Raw genomic sequence first — 22,750 nt, forward strand, 5'->3', positions numbered from 1 at the left:
TAGCTGCACCCCATCATCATCACATTATGTGGTTGCGTTGCATCATAGCCACTGCAATACCTCATCCCAGACACACTGACAACAAGATAATCCAATAATTAATGCTGGAAACATGCCGTGCAAACATTACGGCCCCGGCTACAACTTCACCCAACTATTTTTATATCTGATTGATTGTTTGAAAGGAACTGTTTTGGGAAATATGCTGATTCTCTTTCTTGGCGAGAGTTAGATGAAAAGATTGATACCATGCTCATTTCTGTGAGGTATGCAGCTGGTTGGCTTAGCTTAGCATGAGGACTGGAAACAGGTAGCCTGGCTCTTTCCATCAGTAACATCATTTGCCTTCCAGCACCTCTAAAGCTCCTGAACGAACACGTTATAGCTTGTTTCTCTGTACAAAAATTGATGTGTCAAGACAGTATATTTTGGTTTTACAGGTGGTTTAGAGTGTTTTTTCCAGTCTTTATCCAATCTCCTCCCCATCTAACTCTAAGAAAGTAAATGAACGTCGTTCCCAAAACATCAAATTATTCTTTTAAGTCGTTTTTCAAGCAAAAAATGCCAAACATTTGATTGTTCCAGCATCTCAACGCTCGATTGAAAGATTGTTTTCATTATGAGCTAATCTGTTGATTTTTTTTTTTTCAATTAATCAATTAATTAGTCTATAAAGAAACTAGTAAACTAGGAAATCCTACACTTCAGATACCTGTCCAATACTGAGTTCATTTAAAACACACGAGAGCAAATTCTTACATCAGAGAAGCCTAAGAGAAAGTTAGGCATATGCTTGATAAATGGCCGATTAATCGATTATGAAAGTATCTGCCAAATAATATCTGCTGATTGACTCATCAATATCAGCTACCCTCAGATTGCTTCAGCCCTAGAATAATCCTTGGTAGCAGCTCTGAGACTTCACAGACAATAATCCGTGTAGATTTAATGTGGGCAAATGATCAGAAAATGACAGCAAATCACTTTAAACTTGCTGTGAGGAATCACACACACACACACACACACACACACACACACACACACACACACACACACACTGGGTCCCGCAGGACTGCTGTAGTGATTTTTCAAATCAGAGGCAAGTTGAGCAGACTGGAGAAGCTGCTGCACAGCGCCTCTAGGGCCGTGCATGTGCTCACAGAGGAGGAGGGCAGCGGGGAGAGAGGTGGGAGCGCAGAGACAGAGAGCAGTCATTGTGCGTGAAAGACCATGACAGTCCGGAGCGGCAGGAGTTAGAGGAGAAGACGGAGCCTGTAACCGGACCCGTCACCTGCAGCTGAAACCAACGAAACCCCGCGACGGAAACATGCGATGTGACAGAGCTTTGCGCGCCCGTGGCTCACTTGTGCCTTTGCAAACACCTTCAGGGAGTTCACATGCTCCTGCGCGTCGACGCGGAGCCAATGTTTAGGCGCAAACGAGCGGTGGAGCCCCGCTGAGTTTGGATGTGTGTTTTCGTAGCTTGTCCGATGTAAGAAGAGCGACTGTAGGATCAGGAGAAACTGCGACAAAGGGGCACCGCGAATGTAGCCTTGGGGGGAAAACGAAACACTGTACCAGCCAGTGTCTTCCCGCGGTCCTCCTGCTGTGTGTTTCGGTTTCTCGCAGTGCTGTGTGGGTAAAAAAAAGTAGGAGAGGATGCAGGTGAAGAAGCACCGGGACTCGGACCGGAGCGGCGGGGACATGCTGGAAGGAGACGGCCTCCGCAAAAACTCCTCATGCTTCTCGAATATCAAGATATTCTTGATATCGGAATGCGCCCTCATGTTGGCACAGGGGACCGTCGGAGCATACCTGGTGAGTGCAGCACAGCCAAAGCTCATGCAGGACTGTGGGCTCAGACCCTGTTACCGTAGCCCATAGTCAGACTCGTGTGATCCGGGTCTGGGCTTCGCGTGTGGGGTTCCTGCTGCTCTTGCACGCTTTAGACTAAATAACGTGCAGCAGAGCAATGACAGGACATAGAAACGTCTCTGCTGCACAGGAAAGTACAGCCTGCAGGACACGTTACATGCTGCTCAGTTTGTTAGTTATGAGAAAATATGCTGCTGTTTGTGTGTCGTTATGTCTTGATTAATCTTTATCACAGTTCAAACTGAGCCCTTTTTTAATCCACCATGCAGCAACAACTAAAGGGCGACCTTAAAGCTCTGGTTAGTGTTAATGACAGTAGTCTTAGTATGTTTAAAGAGGCAGTAATTGGTTGATTTTACCAAAAATGTCATTCAAGGTCAAGGACTCCCCTCTCTTATTTCTCGTTTCTTTTTAAGTTTTACTCTCCCTTTCACTTTAACTATTATCCACACTGACAATATATTACATCACTATATACAAGGCTTTAAATGTGTCTTCTCTTTGTATGAAAATGTGTGTTTTTGTGATTCGGTTGCAGGGAAAACATCAAAACAGAAAAATCGGAACACATGCTGAGATTTTAATATAGATTTTGTGGGACAAAGCTCCCAGAAGTGCTCCAAAATATTCCTCAAAGTGTCCCAGAGGAGCTCCTGTGCCTCAGGCAACCACTGTGAACATTTAGTTTCAACATTAGCAATGTTTATTCTCCAAGAATCACTCGCAATTAATAGACTAAACCCCCAAATGCCTTGGCCATATTTGGAGTGGAACATCTTATCTTCTCTGTTAAGTGGACCTGCTGAGCATCAAGCATCCCGCAGCGACAGAGCACGGCGGTGCAGCTCAGAGTTAGCTATGGAGGACGTTCTTCCTCTTTATCAGCTGTTTCTGATGAAACAGGCAGTGTCGTTGTTCTGCTTTTTTTATGGCAGGTTGGTTTTGGACACCTGTTCAAACAGTTTGAACTCTAAACCTGGAGCTTCAGGTGAGGTTTGGGATCATTTCCGCACACAAACACATGAGGCTCTCTGGCCTCTTTCTAGCTCATTTACATTGAGCTTCATTTACATGGGCAGGACATTAGGTGCCTAGTTCAGTGACAATCTGGTTAACTGGTGTCGACCTGCATGAGCTACTCTATTTCTGATTGGATGATGGGACTTAAGAGTTTGCTGGCAGTGAAGGGACAAAACTCAACTATCATAGTCTCCTTGCTTTCCCTGAGCTGCTTACAGCACAAGACACTTAGCAGCATGCTGGGTGTCCTGATTTAGCAGCCTGACTTCAAGTGAACAGACAGTAAACCTGCACAGGAGTGAGTGCACTTCGCTTCTTGATTTGGGGTTTTGTGACAGGAGAGACACTTTGTGTCAGTGACAGGAGAGAACTGATGGCCTCTTGATTCAAAATCGACATCTGAACTAAACAATTTCATGAATGAGTCATTTCAGCAGGTGGTGACCTGGTTGGTGTGTGCTGTGCAGATGTAGTTTGCACCTCTGAATATTTTATTTAGTAGCCTTCTGACACCAGAGGACTCTAAAATGTACCAAAAGAAGCTGTTTACATTCAAGCATCAGTGTCGCCCAACTCGCACTTCTCTTCAGTAACTGCATCAGCCGGGAATTGAAGGCGTTGGTATGAGATTTTAAGCCCTGGGAAGCTCTATTTGTGACTTTTGAGTATGCAGCACCTGAGCGTCTAAGCTCTGTTGGTTATTGTAGCATCTCCATGATAAGAACCAAATCTGAAACTTCAGAGCTTGAGCTGCAAAGTGCAACTAACACCTGAACCTGAACTGCGCTCGTCTCAGCTGAGCGAACCTGTCAAACCGTGGTCGCAATGAATCAGCTGAGAGTCAGACGGGGAGAGAGGTCCACATTATATATCAATATTAATAGCTGTGGTCTAATAAAAAAAACATCTATTTGTTCAGAAATGGCTTAAAAAGTCATTTTGTTCATTTATTAATGATGTTTATGGTGATATGTCCAACAATTCGTCGTTGTTTCAGGTTAATACACAGAATAAATCAAAACATACATCACCCTTCATAATTGGTGTTTCAGCCTTGGGCTTTGTCCATTAAAGAGTACGAAGGTGTAGCCAGGTGTTACCAGATTACCTGACGTCAGGTGCCCTTGAGAAAGTGACGAAAGTCCAAAGTGATGAGTGAACAGTCACATTATTGATGTTAAGAATCAATAATCAGGCAGTTTTTCAAAATATACTAATAATTTATCTGTTTTTTTCTCACACACATATGCAAGAACTAAAAAAATGTACATGTGTTAAGTTTTCTTGTGCACCAAAAATAAGGATAAAGGGAGCTAAAAAGTATAAAATTCACTGTATGGACACAGGTAAGACTGTAGATGAAGCTTTTTTTAGACCGCAGTAAAACAACTCTTAAAGTAAAACAATAGCTTTTTCAGAGCCATTAAAGTACCTTTAGCTAACCTTTAGTCAACCTTAAACCACCCCATAAAACTGAGTGGAGATGATTCAAAATAGCCAAGGCTTTGGTTATTAACAGCTACTTTGCCTTCACACATAGCGCCATTTCAGCAGTTTCACGTCAGTGCTGAATGTTAATGTGCTGAAGCGAACATCGGCATTGAGCTGCTTTTTTTCTGCCAGCTGATACAGACCCTGTCGGTACAGCCTGATAGAGTCTGTGGAAGCTGGGATTCCTTGTGCTCAGACTCATTCCTCTGCTAGCTGATGGGATGTCACACAGCATGACGTGGTTTGTTTTGTTGCCATGCAACAGATTAAACATTTCCACAGTTTGAGAAAATGTGGCTGTGACCACTGACGAGTATGCGCTCGATTTTTCCTATATAATTTATTCTGGGATTAATCCTCCTGGAAAGCTGCCTGTTTAAGTCAGAGTGGAAGTGGACAAACATGCTGAAAGTGGCTTAACTCATCCCGAATGTTTCCACTGCTGAGCTACGCTGAAGCAGTCAGTCACACCGCTCGCTCGGGCCTCCCGTAACGGGATGGGATGTGATTGGATTGGATGACGGCTTCTCTGCTATACCTTGTTGCAGTGTTGCTGTCTGTGGGGAGCTGAAGCCACAGTGTCTGCAGGTTGTTGGGGCTTGGCATCGTTTCGAAGAACTGGATGAGACATTGTTGCGATCAGACCCCAGCCGGGCGGAGCCGGCCAGGCGTAAACGCCGTCCGTCCAGTGTGTTTGCATTTGTGAGAAGGAGCCACCCAAGGGGCAGAGACGTCATGACTCATTCTGAAGTTTTCTATCCACTCAACTTCACCAGAGGCACCAAAGGCACGAACCGCTCCTAACAATCATCCTCCCCACGCTTTGATCTGCAGTGGAGTCACTGCAGTTGTGTTCAGAGCAGCTGCAGGAGTGACCTGCTGTCACTTCTGCTTCCCGAAAGTCACAGAGGACAACTTCTTTTCAACTCTAATGACAAAGCAAACAGGGTGGACAATGTTTGTTTCTGTTGACAATGACGTCTCCTCCTTTACTGACCTTTTTGTGCATTAAATCAGGTTTCAAAGAGGAGTATAGAGAACAGAGTAAAGTATAGTGAGCGGTGATACATGCAGCAAGGGTGTGATCAGGTGGATAAATGTTTGGATAGCATTTTTAGTAACAGATCATATTTTAATAACCGGTGTCAGAAGGGACTGAGGGGTACAGAGTTTCTTCTCTGCCTCAGTACAGACTGTAGTATCAGAGGAAAACTTAATCCTCTATAACCTCTTGCAGCAAAGTGTGACACTTCATGTCAAATTAAAGGTACAATTCAAGTGTAACTGCATGACGAAAACCAGCACTTTTGATCTGTCACATCCACGTCAGCAAAACCAACCAGCTGGTTATAGATAAAGGAGGTGAAGTCATAGGCCCTGGTATACATTAATGGAGCAGGGGTGGAGCAGGTGAACAGTTTAAGAGAGCTCAGAACTGTATCATCATTCTGAAGCCCTAGTCAGCTTTTACAGAGGAGAGATAGAAAGCACCCTGACGAAACATTAAGAATTGGCATGGTTTGTGTCGCAGCCCAGGACAGCAGGGCTCTGCGGCAGGTGATTAAAATCGCCCAAAACATCATTGGTAGGAAGTGTCTGCTACCACCAGACTACAGGCAGCTTCTTTCCTCAAGCTGTGAGACTCCTCCACTCATCCTGCACTCCACCATAAAAATAGTTTTTCTTATGTAGTATAAAAGTGTTGTAACTTGCATTTTGTTGTGCAACTCTGTATTGTAGAATGACAAATACATGAACCTTGAGCCTTGTAAAAGCACTACGCCTCAAAAGTCATTTCCTTATTTGAACCCATTCAAATCCAACCCAGATCAACTGTGTACATTATGTTGGCATAATTGAGTAACTGATGGGAAAAGTTTCCACCAGTGAAACCACAAGTTAATTCATCTTGGAGTCCCTGTTTTTAGAAGGGCATGTTTATGTTGGCAGGATGCTTTTTTTTAGAGCTCAATCAAAACGCTTTAACGGAGCCAGTTGGGAAATGGAAAATTGTGATGCCCTTTTAAGGACAGTTTGGGACAGATCCAAAAATAGCTTGATAACTTTTAAAATGTGAGACAGTGCTTCACATGGCACCGATAGATGTTCTCTGCTTCACATCAGATTCATTATGAAATCTTTACTTTGAAATATAATGATGGAATTAAAGCTGTGGTAGTTTATTTTTAGCATCACTGGGCAAAAAGTCCATAATAAACTTTCAGCATATTGTAATTCAAGTGGTCTGAGAGAAAACTAGACTTCAGCACCTCCCCGTGGCTTGTTTTTTAGGCTTTAGAAAATCTAGCCCATGACTGGAGACTTGGAGCCAATTACAGGTCATTTCAGAGAGAGAGCGTCCCTATTGGCTGTTCTACAACCCTTGGACATGCCTTAGCCTAGTCTTGCATATCTATCAGAATGTGAAAACCTGTTTTAACGGCAGAAAATGATACAGCTTAAATAAATAAACATCCAATATGTCCTATGTCTGCAACAGCGTATCGTACAAAATGTGTGTGAACACTCAAAGCGCCGGGCTCAGTGTGTTCGATGTATGTGGCGCTCGTATCGACAAGTAGCAAAGAGGCGTGATGGTGAACAGTGGGACGGGGAGCTGTGATGTGTGTGTGGTGTGCTTCCCTCTCATGCTGCTGTTAAACGGCGTAGCGGTCGCCTCTGAAGCCTGGGGCTCTCTGCCTCCGGCCATGAAGCACTGGAGGGGCGTCTTTGAGAAGACAACTCATGGCGAGAGTTCCTGGGGTCTTGTTGAGGCTCATGCCATGGAGAACGGGCCCTACGAAGCATGAGATTTCGCAGGGCAGCATTCTGCTGCCATTCGAATTTGTGGATTTGGTGGGAGGGGGTTAGCGGAGTGATACGAGGCAGCGCAATTGATGCCTTCTGCAGCTTTAATGTCTAACACAGTTAACGTACTCACTGCCTGAAAATAAATATTGTCCCCTCATTTGATCTCTGACCACTGGCAGTTACAGTTAAACAAAAACCTGAACTGGGGTGAACAGCCTTTTTGTTGTGTCTGCTTCAGCTGGAAGTTACTGGTAGGTTCTGGCTCTTGTGTGGATGACAGCTGGTGAAAGAGAGGGAAGCTCCTGATGAGCCGTTCTCACTGAAGCCATGGAAGTCAGTGCTGCAGTGCCAGGCTAATCAGAAACAGAGGCCTGTTTCCAGGGAGGAGCCATAGTGTGGAACATCTGAACAGCTTGTTGTTCGGGGTATTCCAATGGAAAGGCACAGTCTGAACGGCGTGACTGATGATGAAAACACGCATGTCCAACAGAATCAAATACAGGCTCCATTTCCACCTGGTGGGAATATGTGCTCTGTATCTGGATACGTCATTTATACCTGGTATTATTAAGCTTCTCAACTTGCTGGGCGGCTTTCTTAAGAATGTGGTCACGCTCTGCATTTCCATCCGGCTGAGATGCCGGTCTGACAACTTTTACGTGTGAACTGTCTCATCCAATCACAGTGTGTTCTGTGTGTATTTACATCTGCATTTACACATGTTTTTCCTTTTCCAGATAGCACATGCAGATGCAGGCTGCAGGTTATTTCCAGGTGTAAAAAGAGTCGTAGAGTTAAAATGCTTATGATGCTGTACATTAACAAATCATGTGATGAATTTTCTCATTCGGTTGGTGATGTTAGATTCCCACATGTGTTGGTTTTCTAGATGTTTGTATAAATACGACCATTTTTGTTTCATTCAGCGTCACTCCCATGACCCTGGTTTGATTTTGTGTCCCGCTCTTGTTTTCAGGTGAGTGTGCTGACCACCCTGGAGCGGCGGTTCAACCTGCAGAGTGCTGACGTGGGAGTGATAGCCAGCAGCTTTGAGATAGGCAACCTGGCACTGATCCTGTTTGTCAGCTACTTTGGGGCGAAAGCACATCGACCCCGTCTAATCGGCTGCGGCGGCATCGTCATGGCGCTTGGCGCCCTTCTCTCAGCTCTGCCTGAGTTTCTAACTAATCAGTATGAGATAGGGGAAAAGTGGAGGACTGACATGGGTCGGGATGTTTGCTCCAACACCAGCAGCAATGATGCCCAGCTGGCTGAGGATGCTGTGTGCACCAACAAGGCCAACACCAACATGATGTACCTGCTGCTGATTGGAGCCCAGGTCCTGCTGGGGATCGGAGCCACACCGGTGCAGCCCCTGGGGGTGTCCTATATTGATGATCACGTGAAAAAGAAAGACTCGTCACTCTATATAGGTGAGCCACATTCACAGAACTATATGTACAAAGTGTTTAAAATCCAGACTGTACCTACTCTGTTGGGGGAAAAAAGGTTGTCACTGCTGAAGGAAGCTTTGAGATTCTTTGCCTGAATGAAATTAGCCTTCAGTGAAATGATTATTTCACTGGAAATTGAAAATCTACTGGCTCCAACACTGATTTCTCATGTCAAGTAAAACCAGTACTGCCAAAAGTCAACCATGAACATGTTAGTACATTGTCTTCAGGTGTGATATTTGCAGAATTTGAGTCAACACTGTATATATGTGTGCTCTCCGGCTGCACACCGTTTCCCTTTGTTACAAGCTCAGGCCTGTTCACGTGAGTGCCAGGTGAGCAGATCTTGGAGCTTTTTAATCTCCATTACAGCGGTTTCAGTGGCGAAGAGGCCAGATACAGGTTAAATGTCTCTGCTTCACTCAATCCTCTCTCAAAGGCAAGATGCTGCTGATGTGGCTCTTCGAGGATTAAAGGTGCATTTAAAGTGCTTCCTCTGCAAACTTCTGAATACACAATGGCTGTTTAGGGATATGTGTATTTGCTGTGATATGTATATTTTCCTATTTTGGTATACAGAATGTAGCTGTAGTACTTGGCTCATTAAGCCATGCAAAGATTCTCAGTTCTGGAGCTTTTTCTTGGAATCCACATCAGATATTTAGCAACTATTTAGTGAGATGTGTTACTATGCTAATAAACACATATTCTGCATATAGAAACCAACAAATAGCTGCTAAAATCATCCACCAGCCCATTTTATTTAATGTTTACGCTATACAAAAACCAACATGTAACAACAATAATTTGCAATTTCATGGGGAATTACATGCAGGACTATTTCATGGCTGGTAGCTGTCGTAATCATAAACTAACTGGCTGCATGCTCCTGCCACATGTTTACAATAAACCCCTTTCACACTTTGCACCATCCCTGAAATGTGCAGGAACATTTCCTGCATGGCATCAGGTGTGAATGGGAGCAGGAATTGATATTCAGGGTTATTCTCTGCCGCCAATTAGACCAAGTAAGATTTCAGGGAAAATGCAGGTAGCCTGTGTTGTAACACTCCCAGTAACACTGCAGGGACAAGCACGTGAAGGGTTACATCCGTCTGATGGAAGACGCTTGTAGGTGGAGCAAGCGAACCTTATGCTTACTTAATTATAAATTGCATGTTCCTGAAAAGGAGGCATCTTCTGATCTTGCCTCATCTTCTTCTTTTGAGTTTTATGGTGGTTGGTGTCTGTGTTGCATTGCAGCCATCTGCTGGAGTATTCCTTGCCCCATCCTCTCTGACATTGCCATGGCATATGTTGGAAGGATCAACATGGAAATGCTCCAGAATGTAGCTGCGTGTGTAAATAGTGAAAATCACCAGCACTGCCTTGAAAGTTATCCCACTGATTTACTGGTACCTGTGTGAAAGAGGCTCAACAGACAGATTGGAATCAATCGTTTAACTTTTCGTAAGAGAGCAAAAAAGCAAATTTCCCAAACTATTCCTTTAAAGCTCAGCTCTCAGAGGCTAATGTTCCTGCATTGTTGGTCATACGGGCAGAGGAGTTACCCACAAACCACAGCCGCAAATCCATTTAATAGTACGTTTCCTTGTTTTGACGGGGACCTGCCCGTTTGTTGTCCGGACTGCCACATCAGCCTTTGATGGAGTAGATGAGATGTGTCTGCATAGTGTTTGCTGTTTGTTATCAGTGCGGAGCAGAGACAATGAGAGCCTGAATGGAGGATGAGTTCAGGCTGGCACTCACCCTTTTCTGATGCATTCACACAGCAGCTTGCTGTGTGGCTGCCTTTTGTCACTCCAATACAGATGTGACCTGCGAACAAAGGCAGCAGTGTCCTCTGTAATCTCAAGCCCAAAGCTGATTTTCTTAATTGCCATTTGTTGTGTTTATTTGTCCTGAACATGAGTGGCTTTTTACAAAAAAGCACCTCGAGCTTTGTTTCAAACAATAAAGTATCTGAAAAAGTACCACAACAGACTTTGACGATTTGGCACCACCGTAGTGGCTTGCTAGCAGTTTACGGTGGGAAGTGGTCTGTGAGTGATTGAAGTTTGGCAGGCGTATGGCAGGGTTGAGGGAGGTGGGGGGGATTTGGTTCTGTCCTCCTCTGATAAGCTGCAAGGAGAGTTGGAGGAAAAACAAGCGGTGAGCAGCGAGGAACAATGTGGTATTGAGTCGCGCTCAGCTGATCGTCCTAATCCTTCTGCTGCAGGCATGTCATGTGCCCCCAGCTGCATGAATGGAGTAGATTGTGTGAAATTCTCTGAGATTTCCTTTCACATACTGATAATGTATTTGGATTATTCATCAGTTTACATCAACAAGTTCACATTGTTGCAGCAGTAACAGAAAGTTTTGTTTAAAAAGACTTTTGCTTGGCATGCAACACTTATTGCATCGCATGCCAAATATTTTTTTCATGTTTCCTGTAGGTTTTGCACAACTTCTGTGGGCTTCCACTCTTATAAATCATATTTAATTGACACACCTGAGGAATAAGTCCCACAACATCACAAGATTATTTGATGAAAAGTAAGATCAGTGTATCTTTATTGGTGGATTTGCCAAACGTGAAATTGGATCAATCCGTCATCTCGCTCATGTTATTTGGTCTCGACAAACAGGTACTGCAGAAGGTTTGAGGGGGAATTTAAGAGTGGTTTGAAGAAGAATTAGAAAGAAAACACCTTTCAAATCTGACACCAGAAACGTGATACATTTCTCACAACAGCTGCAGACAGATGTGCAGTATGAACACGTGAAGAAAAGCTACCACAAACTCTCATTTTAACGCTGCCAGATGACAAATGTGTATCTTCATGCTGCTTGGCATGTGGACTATTTCACAGCTTTAAGTGTTGAACCTTCTTCACACACTCAATGGGAGACTGCAATTCTTTAATTCACTTTAATGATGTGATATCAGATCATTTTAAGTCCAGCACAAGGTGAAAAAAACATCATGATTAACCTTGATTCATGATACATGGCACTGAGTGTAATTGAAGCTGCCCCCCTCCAACTATTGCGTGTTGTTGTTGTCAGCGCACATTTTCACCGGGTGATGTGTTAGTCTTACAATTATAGGCTGAGCTGAATGGCCAGGTGAAAAGTGTGAACCTTCAGCAGTCTCAAGTCCCACCCTTTAAGAGCGTGGCGGTGCCGGCAGGGCAGAGCCGAGAGGCCTGGAGAGGAGCCATAATTACAGAGCGAGGCAGGAATGCCAACCAGCCAGCCATGAGGTGGGTCTGAGTGGGCCGGGACGCACATGCATACCACACAGGCCTGTGAAAAACAACTCCTCCAGAGGCTGCGACTGCCTGTTTTTACTGTGTATGCTGCAGCAGACACGGCTTACTGCTGTTTAAACAGCTGTAAAACACGCTCAAGCAACGTCGGCTGTGACTCTTCAGAGAGCTTTTTGTCTCTGCCTGGTGAAGATATGTTCAGTGTCGCGGTTAGGATTTTTTCAGGATTGTGCTGCTAAGTGGTGCATGTTCTTCTTGAAACAAAGTACCTCTCAAAAAAACATTTTGAACGCCATCACCAGCTTTAAAAGCAGTGTCAAGCATAAACACATGTATTTTATGGAATCGTGTCGTTATGGTTTGTTCCTAAGTCTAGATGTAGGCACTTGTCTCTGGCCAAAGGAAATAAATATGATTGGACAGATTGCGTCAACAGGATCTCTATTCCCACTGCTCCATGACCTTTCACTATCCACTGCTAATTCTGGCTCTTCCCACAGGACCCCTGACTGCATAAATATACTGTACAGGACACACAGAGACGGCTGTAGAGCTGATGTCGTGTGTCATACAGCACAAACTCCACCCGCTGCCTCAGCACGTTTCGGAACCTTTTAAACAGCTTCAGTTTCTTCATGAAAGTATAATGCGCAGTATGCAGTGCCTGTGGTACAGTGCAGATGGTGGAGAGTGAAAGGATGACATTAATTCATTCATTAGGGTCATGTATAGAAAGTCCCACAGATTTGGACACGTGGATGTTTCTTGTTGCATAATAAATTTACATCTAACCTAAATGTCAATGTTAGATATTGTTCAGATATTTCAATCTGCACCAAAACGGTGGACTGACCGACCAACGATGCCGTGCCTTCAGCCACCAAACTAGTGTGGCACAAAAAAAAAATATAGATATCAGCACCCAAAGAAAGACATTTACATTTTACGTTTATTGTTTTCATAAAGTGCCTCCTGTCTTTGCATTTAAAAGGTCGTTGGTTCTCTGTGTACATAGTCAAAGAATGTCTTTATCAAATTAGCTTCTTATAAACTGCAGCCATTTCCTTAATACAGAAAGAGCCACTGATTTTGAGCAGTCCAAATTAGCCTTTTAGCTAATATTTCAGATAATATAACACTCTTTTCTGCAGATAAAGACGTATCTTGCGTTACCAAACAAACGTCCTCAGGGAAAGCGTGCGTAGCTCATGTCAGTTAGCTCGTAGGCTAGTCAGCTGTGGAACACTGAACAAACATCCCTGCTAATGTCAACACTGGTTGATTTACATGTTAAATGTTGTGATCCTTGTTCTTCACTACCCCTGTTAACGAAACTACAGTCTGTTCACATTGCCAGTCAAACACCGGCTCACCCACTCACAGGCTTGAATGCTGAAGGAGTATTTCTGATATCCCCCAAAGACCTTTTTTCTTCAGCTCAATAATGAATAAATATTAACAGCCAAAAGGATGACTAATTGCGATTTCAGTCGGACTTTACAACTTGGTGCAGCCTTGACAGACAGCAGTCACAGAACGCAGCAGCCGAGAACATGAAGTGCCTCTGAGTTTTACTGTCGAACACAAGCCTGTCAGAGCAGCTGTAGCAGACATGCCTGCTCTCTGTCTCTCTCTCTCTGCTGTCTTTGTCTCTCTCTCTCACACACAGCCGAACTACCAAACTAGGAATGACAGACTGGCTGTGGGGAAACACAAAGGTCCTTTTTTTCCGTTGTGGCCTGAAACAAGATAACGGCTTCTACCTGGAGAGGGAAAGCAAAGGAAGAATTTGCCTTTCGTATCTCTGCATTTTTGCCGTTTCTATTTTATTTTCAGGCCTTAGCTTTAGCTTTCACCACAGCTACTGTGTATTATTTCAAAGCTCCATATTCCAGCAATTTCCTAATGATGTATTTCATCATATTGCGTTCACTTCAGCTCTGCAGGGATAAATTTAGTTTCAGATTTGTTAGGAAAAAACGTTTGCGGCAGTGACAAAGGTCTCAGAGGGATCCTCGAGAGACTTGTCAACATTCCTGCTAAAATGCTCCGACTCCAAACAGTTGCTGCAGTAGGGCGTTTATATAAGCTACTTAAACTCAGCGCATGTTAATGTCATCTTGAAGGATTAGATTCTAAATGGGTTTTTCCGTCCCTGCCATAAGCTGCATGCTGGGTTTGCCTAGCAACACCAGTTTGTTTTATCTCAAGATGATAAACGGCGTTGCAGTAAATGTTCACCAGCCAGCCGCGGCTCCTCTGCATCACTGTAATGATCTTTGTGCGCCACGTGTGACAGCAGTCTGCTATGCTGCGAGCTGAATGACCCAGTGACGTTCACTGCACGCCGTGCAGCAGGCCGGACATGGCGGCTGCCCCCCGGCCTCAGCCTGGTCCTAGAGAGGGCAATGAACATGAGATTAACTTATGTCCAACTGGTCAGCAACATGTTGCTCCTGTCTCCAAGTTAATCAGTAATTATCCCCAAGTACTCCAAGCATCATGTAAAGGTGTCAGACAGGAACTGAGCGGAACAACCAATCATATCCAGTATTTCTATCAGGTGCCGTTACTGATGTGATTCACTCAGCAGATATCGGACTATAAATATAGAATAATGCAATGTTGCAGCACAAACTAATAAATGAAACAGTTCTACCAAGATATCTAGTAGTCCTCCTATTTTTTGTCTCCCAGAATTCTTGGAGAGGAAGCTCGCACTTGACCATGAACCTGCCCCAATGTAACATGAGACTGTCTGCAGCTGAGTAAGCTGGTAGCACTTGGCTAACTCACCATGTCTTTAATTTGCAGATATTTTTGTCTGGAAATGCAGAAAAGCCACACAGCAACTCGCTGTCTGGGATCAGAACTGGAAAAGGTGGACTGGTGCATCTCCAGGGAGGGAGACTCCACACTTTGCAGAGACCCCATTTTGATAAATGGAAAGTCAATACGATTGATTGGTGACTGCCAATTTGAGCTGAGGATGTTTTTTTGTTTTCAGTCTGCTCTCCCACCTTGAATCTGATACAGTCATCTTTCAGTCCTGCCTGTCCTGTCCTGGCATACAGGGCAAATTCATCAGCTGATAATAGTTTTAGATTTTTCAGTAGCTACTGTCTGCAGATGACAAGAGCAGACTGAAGAGTTGTTTGTTTACGTGTGGTTCTGATATGAATCGGATGGGGCGGGTGTTTGTGTTAAATGAGCCTCAGAAGGGTGTGGACTTGGCGCAAGCTTGATTTTTACTTTCCCAGATTTCTTCTGTGTGTCAGGCCGCGTAGTAGCTTCATAAGGACGCGTCATCTGGCCACTCGTCTGAAGTGAGTCACCTCCCCCAGTCAATCTGCTGTGTTTGTGGGATAGTATTGCAGTGACACCATGATTATGCCAGTGTATGTTTGGCTGTCTCTTGGGTGTCTGGCTGGTCAGATCAGATGTAAATATTCCCCCATTTTGTTAGATTTTTGACAATGTACATGGAAAATACGTGAACCAGTTTTCTTAATGGCACCATGAAGCAAAGACACAATAGAGAGTATGTTGTCCAACTGAGAAACATGGCTCTTAGTTATCCGGAGTTAGTTATCTAACACTACGGACTGGTCTAAAATGTCTTTGTAAGACTGGCTTCAGCACTGCACACCCCAAGAGTTTGACCCCTTTTAAAGATCATTTCTGAGGTTCCACTGATCAACTTCTCTGGCCGGAAGAGCCTTTCATCCCTCAGCTGGACCATGAGGGAACTGAGAAAGTGTGAGTTCGGAAGTCAGTAAATAGGTCAAACCTCTGTAGGAAGTGGATCAGTGTCGGATAAAAGATATGACACCCTCGGGTCGTCTCACCAGACCCCGCAGAGCCGTATGTTGAAGCCTCTTGCCGTTGCCATGAGCATGTTGTCCTTTTTTTTTCTACCAGATCACCATCTGTAACAGTGGAGACGAGGCCCAGCAGCCTGAAAGGTGTTCCATGTGACATCCTGCTGCATTGTGGCCAGTATTTTGTCCTGAACATGCTTGTGGCATCTTTTTCTTCTCCATCATGAATCCCTGTGGCCTCAGTAAACCTTACTATGCCATCATGCAGACTTCTTGAAGCAATCTGGGTCAGGCTCTGTCACTGCTGATTAAAAAGGGGATTTTTTTTTGTCATCCATGGGGGGAGGAGCATGGGGATAAGAGGTGGGAGGAGACGGATCATAAACACAGCAGCTTCAGCAAGCCGTTGCCACAGAAACGGCCGGTTGTTAGGCTGTTTTTTTTTTTTTCTTTACTATTGGATTGAGATGCTCAGTCCTTCCTTTGCTCCTGCTGTGGAGGATGCAGCTGTCACTCTGCTCTGCCCAATCATCAAACCACACCAAGTTTAAAAACTCAAGACCCAGTCCGCTGATCCGCTCCTGTCTCAGACTTCATTCTATATACGAATTTTTCATTCTGTAAAATGAGCAGTTAAGTTGATTTTTCTTTCTGAAAAGTGAGCAGTTAAGTGTGTGGCAAATCCTGACCTTGGACAAGGACTTTGCTCAGGAAATAGAGATTCACGCTGCGCTCATGGCTTTACCACAAATCCCAAGCCTCATTGATTGAGTGATGTGCAAGTGGTTGTTCTCTGGGCTCTTAGGATTACTCAGAAGCATGTTCGGCACTTAATCCCCATATCAGTGATGGCAGAGGGTGAGGGATGACAGTGCCTAATTAAATGGACTCTGATCAATAGGGTTGACAGTCATTATAATTAACTGTTTGATTCAGTCAACTTTTATTTGCTCGGTAAACAGAGGTGAGTCTGTCTCTTTCCAGCTCCATGCTGATCCAGCCATGTTGTGCTCCATCTGAGAACATTTGGATTTTTCCCAGCACAATGCAGCTTGATTTACACTGATGGAGAAACCTCACGCTGTAAATCAAACTTATTCAGGTGATTTTTTTTTTTTTCCTTGCATGATACGAAAGCTCGGTTTTTGATGGATGGCTCTGCAGGGCTCAGTCATAATTCAATGATGTTTATCAATTTTTAGCGGAATCATATTGTAATACCGTCCTTGTGTCATAAAATTGTGGTAGTTTAGGATGTGGCTGCCAGCCAGTAACATACCAGGATTCACTAATCCCTGAGGCCAACAAATCTCTTATTGAATCTTTTAGCAATCCTCACTATTCACCCTAACCCCTAACCCTAACCTTTTTATCGTCCAAGATCGATGTACAAAACGTTCAGGTGGCAAGCCTCTCAGTTTTAGCTTCTCATATCAAAATGACAAACAACATCTGCAGCTAATTAATGTTAATTCTATAAATAACTCAAAAGGTCAAAATGAATGTCTTGGCTGATGTCAGTTTACTCTCTGCAAGCTAATGTTTGTACTCTGTCCAAGATCATTTGTTAGACATTGAAGACCCACTCTACACTCAGGGTGGGTGATATGGCCCAAGAATGATGTGATATTTGAGGGTATTTCTGCGATATAGTGGTATTCGTGACAATGTGACAAAATATGGCGCCAGTGCAGTTTGTCGGCTCGGCTTGGATTCAGATGAGACGAATTGCTATTGAACCCCATCCTTAGACTATAGTTCACTGCATCAGTTTCATTAGTGAATTTGTTTATACTCGATGTATTGTGATACACATCCAGAGAAAAAACATCTTAATATTTAGATTCTGTTTTCAACTATACTTCCACTTATGGCTCTTTCCTTCTCATTCAACTTTTTTCCTCATCGAGCCACCTCCCACATCTGGCTTTTCCCCATTGATTCTCCTTTTCCTCAGGATGCAGCACAATTGGACACCGTTGTAATTGGTGGCAATCGTACTTATATTGTGCGCCTGCTTTCCACATGTTCCTGGAGAAAGGGGGAAACAGGCTGTTGGCATCTCTATCCTGATAATTAAGCCAAGCCACCTGCTGGAGAAGCTGTAACCAGCTGCTGTGAAAGAGTCCCTAACCTCTCCGTGCTCCTCATCTTCAATAGAGCAGCTGCAGCTCTCCAGCAGAGACCTACACGCTCTGGACTTGTGCCCTTGCTCCACCATGCCTTCCTCCTACCACCCAACTGCCCAACAAAGGAGACGGTGGGTAACTCTGTCTCAGCTCCAGTAAAACATCTGAAGCAGGATCACAAACAGATCACTGTAGCCGGGCAGAATGACAAGGCTTTGCTCTGTTACATTAACTCCTACTCACTGTCTACCCGCCGTTCTCACCCTCTGTCTCCCTCCCTCTTCCCTCCCTCCTCTGCTGACCCGATGCTCACAGAGCTGGCAGTCTGGTCGACTCCTCTGAGCTTTCAGCATCGCATCATTGCCCTGTTTGAAAACATGCCCGGACTCTTTATGTAATCTTATGGAACAGAAATCATCATTATTATTGTAACAGTGGTCGAAGCTCGCATCGTTTGCAGTGAAGACCTGGCAGCACTGATTCACAGGAACAGTGAATTAAAACATTGATCGTTATAATGGTGTGTCTGGGTCCTCACAATGAAGATCATTTCATTAATTAGCAGTGTGGATTTAAATCTGTGGAACATGAAACAAAAACAAGTGGACTTCAGTTAGAGCTGACTATTACTGATGACATTTAGGTTAATGAGGGCTTTTACTGCTTCCTGGAATAGTTGGAGAGTGATGACACAAGGTTAATTGGACTCCGAGATTAAGCTAGTGGATGTCAGGTTGAAGCAGTCTAATGCCATTGACCTACGACGTAGAAGAAGAACCTGATTAGAGGCAGACTCGGGACAGTGTGAACACTCACAAGAAAATGTTTAGCACATGTTTTGAGCTACCTTCACTTAACTAGAAAAGTAGAAGCAACTCTGCATCAGCATTTTACAGCAGTGTGTTCAACACAAACAGATTTTCTCCACAAAAGAATATGAGCTTCCAATCTGTTTGATGAACACTATGATTAAATTGTCATATGTTGTTATACAGCTGGTTTTATTATGACCCTATTTGAAATGTGTGTGTGGACGTATATTACTCACATTGTAATGTGAGGGACATAAATCTGCTTGCACAGTCGCCTTACTTACGAGAACAAAACACAAGTCATCATAATGTTTCAGTGAAGACTTGGGTTAAGGTTAGGGTAAGAAATGAAAGTAAATCAATGTGATGTCCTTTGCAGTGATGGAAATGCGAGCGTGCGTGCGTGCGTGCGTGCGTGCGTGCGTGCGTGCGTGCGTGCGTGCGTGCGTGCGTGCGTGCGTGCGTGCGTGCGTTAATTGGCTAAAGGTGAGTAAATAACACCAACAGGATCAGGAGTAGCTTCCGTAGCAAATGACATTAGACTAAACTTCTTGGAAAAGGTTCCAGCTCGTATTCCCAGTGACACTGAAATGTTCTTTTCTCCCATTGATGGAAACAGTTAAAGTACTACTCACTTTGATCAACCTGTTGCACAGTAATTGATACACTTGGGTTTAAAGTATTAAACCCATGCTACACCTACACAGGTGATATGAATTATCTTGGCCCTTTTCACTGCAGGCATTTTGATTCGTCACAGTTGGAAAAGCACAGGTGTTACTAAAAAGGCTGCCTCTGTTCTGTTCTGTTATTGTGCATGCTGACAATGAGCCGGCAATACCAAGACCCTGAAACTGAAGCATTTATATCTTCTTCTACTGTGACATGTCAAAATGTCTTCCATGAAAAACACCTATTAGAATACGTCTCAGGACTGTGGGGGCGTGTGCAGGCTGTGCTTGACTGACATCTTCCTGACTCTCTTGTCAGCTTTGTTGCACCTTTCAGGTCCAGACAGGTGACACATTTATCATATGTAGCGATTCCTGGAGTCTGGTGGCATCTTATAATTCCAGCATGCAGCTCTGCTCACCTTCAAGCTAATAATCAAAATAACTGAAAGCATGTGAATGAGTGTGAAAGGCCTTTAATGTCATGCTTAACACGGAGTCTTGAGATTCCTTTTGGCTGAGAATGTTTGACCCAAAACAGAGTGTTGGCCTGATAAAGAGTTTGTAAAAAAGCTCATCTAAAGGTCAGTTTTGAGTCTCTGGTATTGATCAACAACATTCTTGGTACTGTGTGCTGAACTCTTTATGAACGCTTTTTGAACAGTCATTCCTTTTTTTTTTTTCTTTTTTTTTATTTCCCTCACGTCTGTTTGTTGACTTTGCCTTTTTTCTGCTTTTATCATCAAATTAAGTGTTCCTCTCCAATATTTATCCGTAAGGAGACCCATACAGAATATGAACACACACACACACAGTTTGTTTCTTTCCAAAGTTTAATGTGATGGCTTCACTCTGTCTTATATAATGCAAGAGTGCCGGATGTTGATATTTTTTTTTTTTTTTTTTTTTTTTTTTTATTAAGATTAAAAAAGCATTTATTTCCATGACAGGGCCTCACTGTTCCAGCTCCCTCCATAAAACAGTTTTTTCCCATCCCGCTGCACTGTGTTTTACTTAAGTGATTTTTCTGTGTATTGTCATCCAAAGAGTCATGGGATGTGGCAGCTCGGCTGTCGCAGCCCCTGAATTATAAAACAGGACAGAGGTCTGATCCTCAGTCAGTGTTTACTGCTTTTTTAATGTCTGATATTACACAGTTGGTATGAATATCATGAAGCAATGTAAACAGTGAGGCTGCAACAAATGATTATTTGCACTGTCATCATTAAAAGGAAGTCCAAGGTCATGTCTTTAAATGCCTTGTTTGCCTGAGCAACAAAGATATAAAATTTACAATTATAGAAAACTGAGAAAAGCAGCAGATACTCATATTTGAGAAGCTGGAACCAGAAAATTTGGCCTTTTTGTTTAAGAAATGACAGATTATCAAAATAGTTGATTCATTTTCTGTTGATCGACTCATTGATTAATCAACTCATCATTTAAACTCTAATAAACACGTGTTTTAAAAAAACATGGCTATATTGAATATATAGGTTTTCATCTTTTTTGAATCCATGAATGTTCAGAAAATATCATTTTTAAGAATATAAGGTATACACAAAATAAACCTGGTACAGAAGAGTTGGACAGTATTTTGATCTGTCTGAAAAGATTACTAGTGAATGAAATATTTGTGCTGTAACTCTGCTTTAAATATTACTTCAAGTGCCATTTCCTGAGTAATATTTATACATACAGCACTGAAGCAGCGGAGATGCTGGCATCTGTGTAGAACAATTGTGTGTTTTGTGATAAGTTAAAGATTATGTAGTAAAACCATCTTGTGTACATTTAGGTTCAGTAAAAGCCATCTGATTGCTGTATAAAAATAATCTTGTTACAAGCAGTCTAGACTCATATCAGGAGTCTGTTAAAACAGACTGCAGATACAATATGAGGTCCCAAAGCCTTCAGTGAGGCCCGACGTTGACCTCCCATTTCAGGCTGTGACCTCACGGAGGCTTAGATTGAGCCAGAGCTCGGCTTAACGTGACAGGGTGTCGAGGGGAAGAGAGCCGCTGAGAAGCCGGTGTGTCGGCCGGCCGCAGAACCGGACAAAGCTCTGCAGTAACCCCACTGCTCATCCTCAGGGTCAAACTGCTAATAGTTTTAAACATGTCCTTAAGCTGCACTTTTTATATAGTGGCCATATGGCATGAGTGAAACTGTTCTGACCCTCGTCTGCTCCAGTGCAAGTTAGACACTGACTAGACTAGAAGACGTTGTTTTGATATCAGATTGCATCCGGACGTGTTTGGAGGGGTGGTTTCAAATTTTACATGATTTGACGCAAGCGGAAGTTAAAGCAGGATGATCCTGACATAATGCCATTTGAATGTGAGTTGAGAGCCTACTTTAAGCTTTGGCTTGTTATTTAGGTCATGGCTGTGCAGAGCCAACAGGGTTACTGTCGAGTACGACTGACCAACAAGCCATCTCAATTTTTTTTTAGCTTCACTCGTTCATTTAGAGCTGTAACAATGAGTTGATCATTAATTAGTCGCTCAACAGACAGATCATCAGGAATCATTTTGCTAGTTATTTTAGCCAAATGTTTGACGTTTCCAATTCACAAATGTGTAGATTTGATGCTTTACATAAAGTATATTCGGTCGGATTAAGCTGAATATTTTGGGGGTCTTTCACTGTTCATCAGATACAATAAGGAAGTTGAATACATTAACTTTGGCTATTGGAAAATTATGGTTTTTTCCTGTATTTCATAAACAAAAAGAATGAATCAGGATAATACTCCACTGATTCATCAATAAACCACAAGCTATAGCCAAATAAACCTTGTAAAATTTGTTGGATTGTCTGAAAAATGCATTGCAAAGCTGAAAACAGGGCTGCTGACATTTTGGAGATATGGGTTAAATATCTCTTTACTAAATGTACAAAAATGCAAACATTTGTCATACATGATTCCTGAGATATTTTTAAGGCCCAGTAAGTCTCCCTGCCTTCAGTGTGAATAATGTTTTCTTAGACAACTGATGTTGACGTTGATACTAAAAGCCACTCAGGTGGGCTGAGGCTTCACTTGCTGGGGTGAAAGCCGCCGCCTAATGCTATTAGTCCTTACTTATGGATCAGTGAAGATTTGGTAGCCTCTAATATCCTCTGTACCTCATCAAAATAGACTTCACCTTAGAGGCGACTTTTGCATGACTTTTACCTTGTGTGAGCGAGGCATCTAAACTGATGTCATACTCCGATCACATGGTCATTTATTCATTTAAATTGTCTCATTTCTGGTCAGGAAGTTTGTTTTTGTTCGCAGGATCATATCATGAGTGTCAACCAAGTGTCAGCAAGTCAGCGCAGATAAGTCTGCAGGGTTAGACTGTTGGTTGTACTGTCCAGAGATAAGAGATTTTCTTTGCGA

At 43.2% G+C, this 22,750-nt stretch overlaps 1 protein-coding gene across 1 annotated transcript in view; it reads left to right on the forward strand.

Moving 5' to 3' along the window:
- The first annotated feature begins 1,095 nt into the window (after window positions 1-1,095).
- Window positions 1,096-22,750, forward strand: part of slco3a1a (solute carrier organic anion transporter family member 3A1a) — a 35,912-nt gene continuing 14,257 nt past the window's right edge. The window contains exons 1-2 of the mRNA XM_070972785.1: window positions 1,096-1,818; window positions 8,174-8,630. Of these exons, the coding sequence (XP_070828886.1) occupies window positions 1,660-1,818; window positions 8,174-8,630 (616 nt within the window). The 5' untranslated portion in view covers window positions 1,096-1,659. The remainder of the gene's footprint in view (window positions 1,819-8,173; window positions 8,631-22,750) is intronic.

The sequence above is a fragment of the Chaetodon trifascialis genome, chromosome 10, assembly GCF_039877785.1.
Source record: "Chaetodon trifascialis isolate fChaTrf1 chromosome 10, fChaTrf1.hap1, whole genome shotgun sequence".
Lineage (NCBI taxonomy): Eukaryota > Metazoa > Chordata > Actinopteri > Chaetodontiformes > Chaetodontidae > Chaetodon > Chaetodon trifascialis.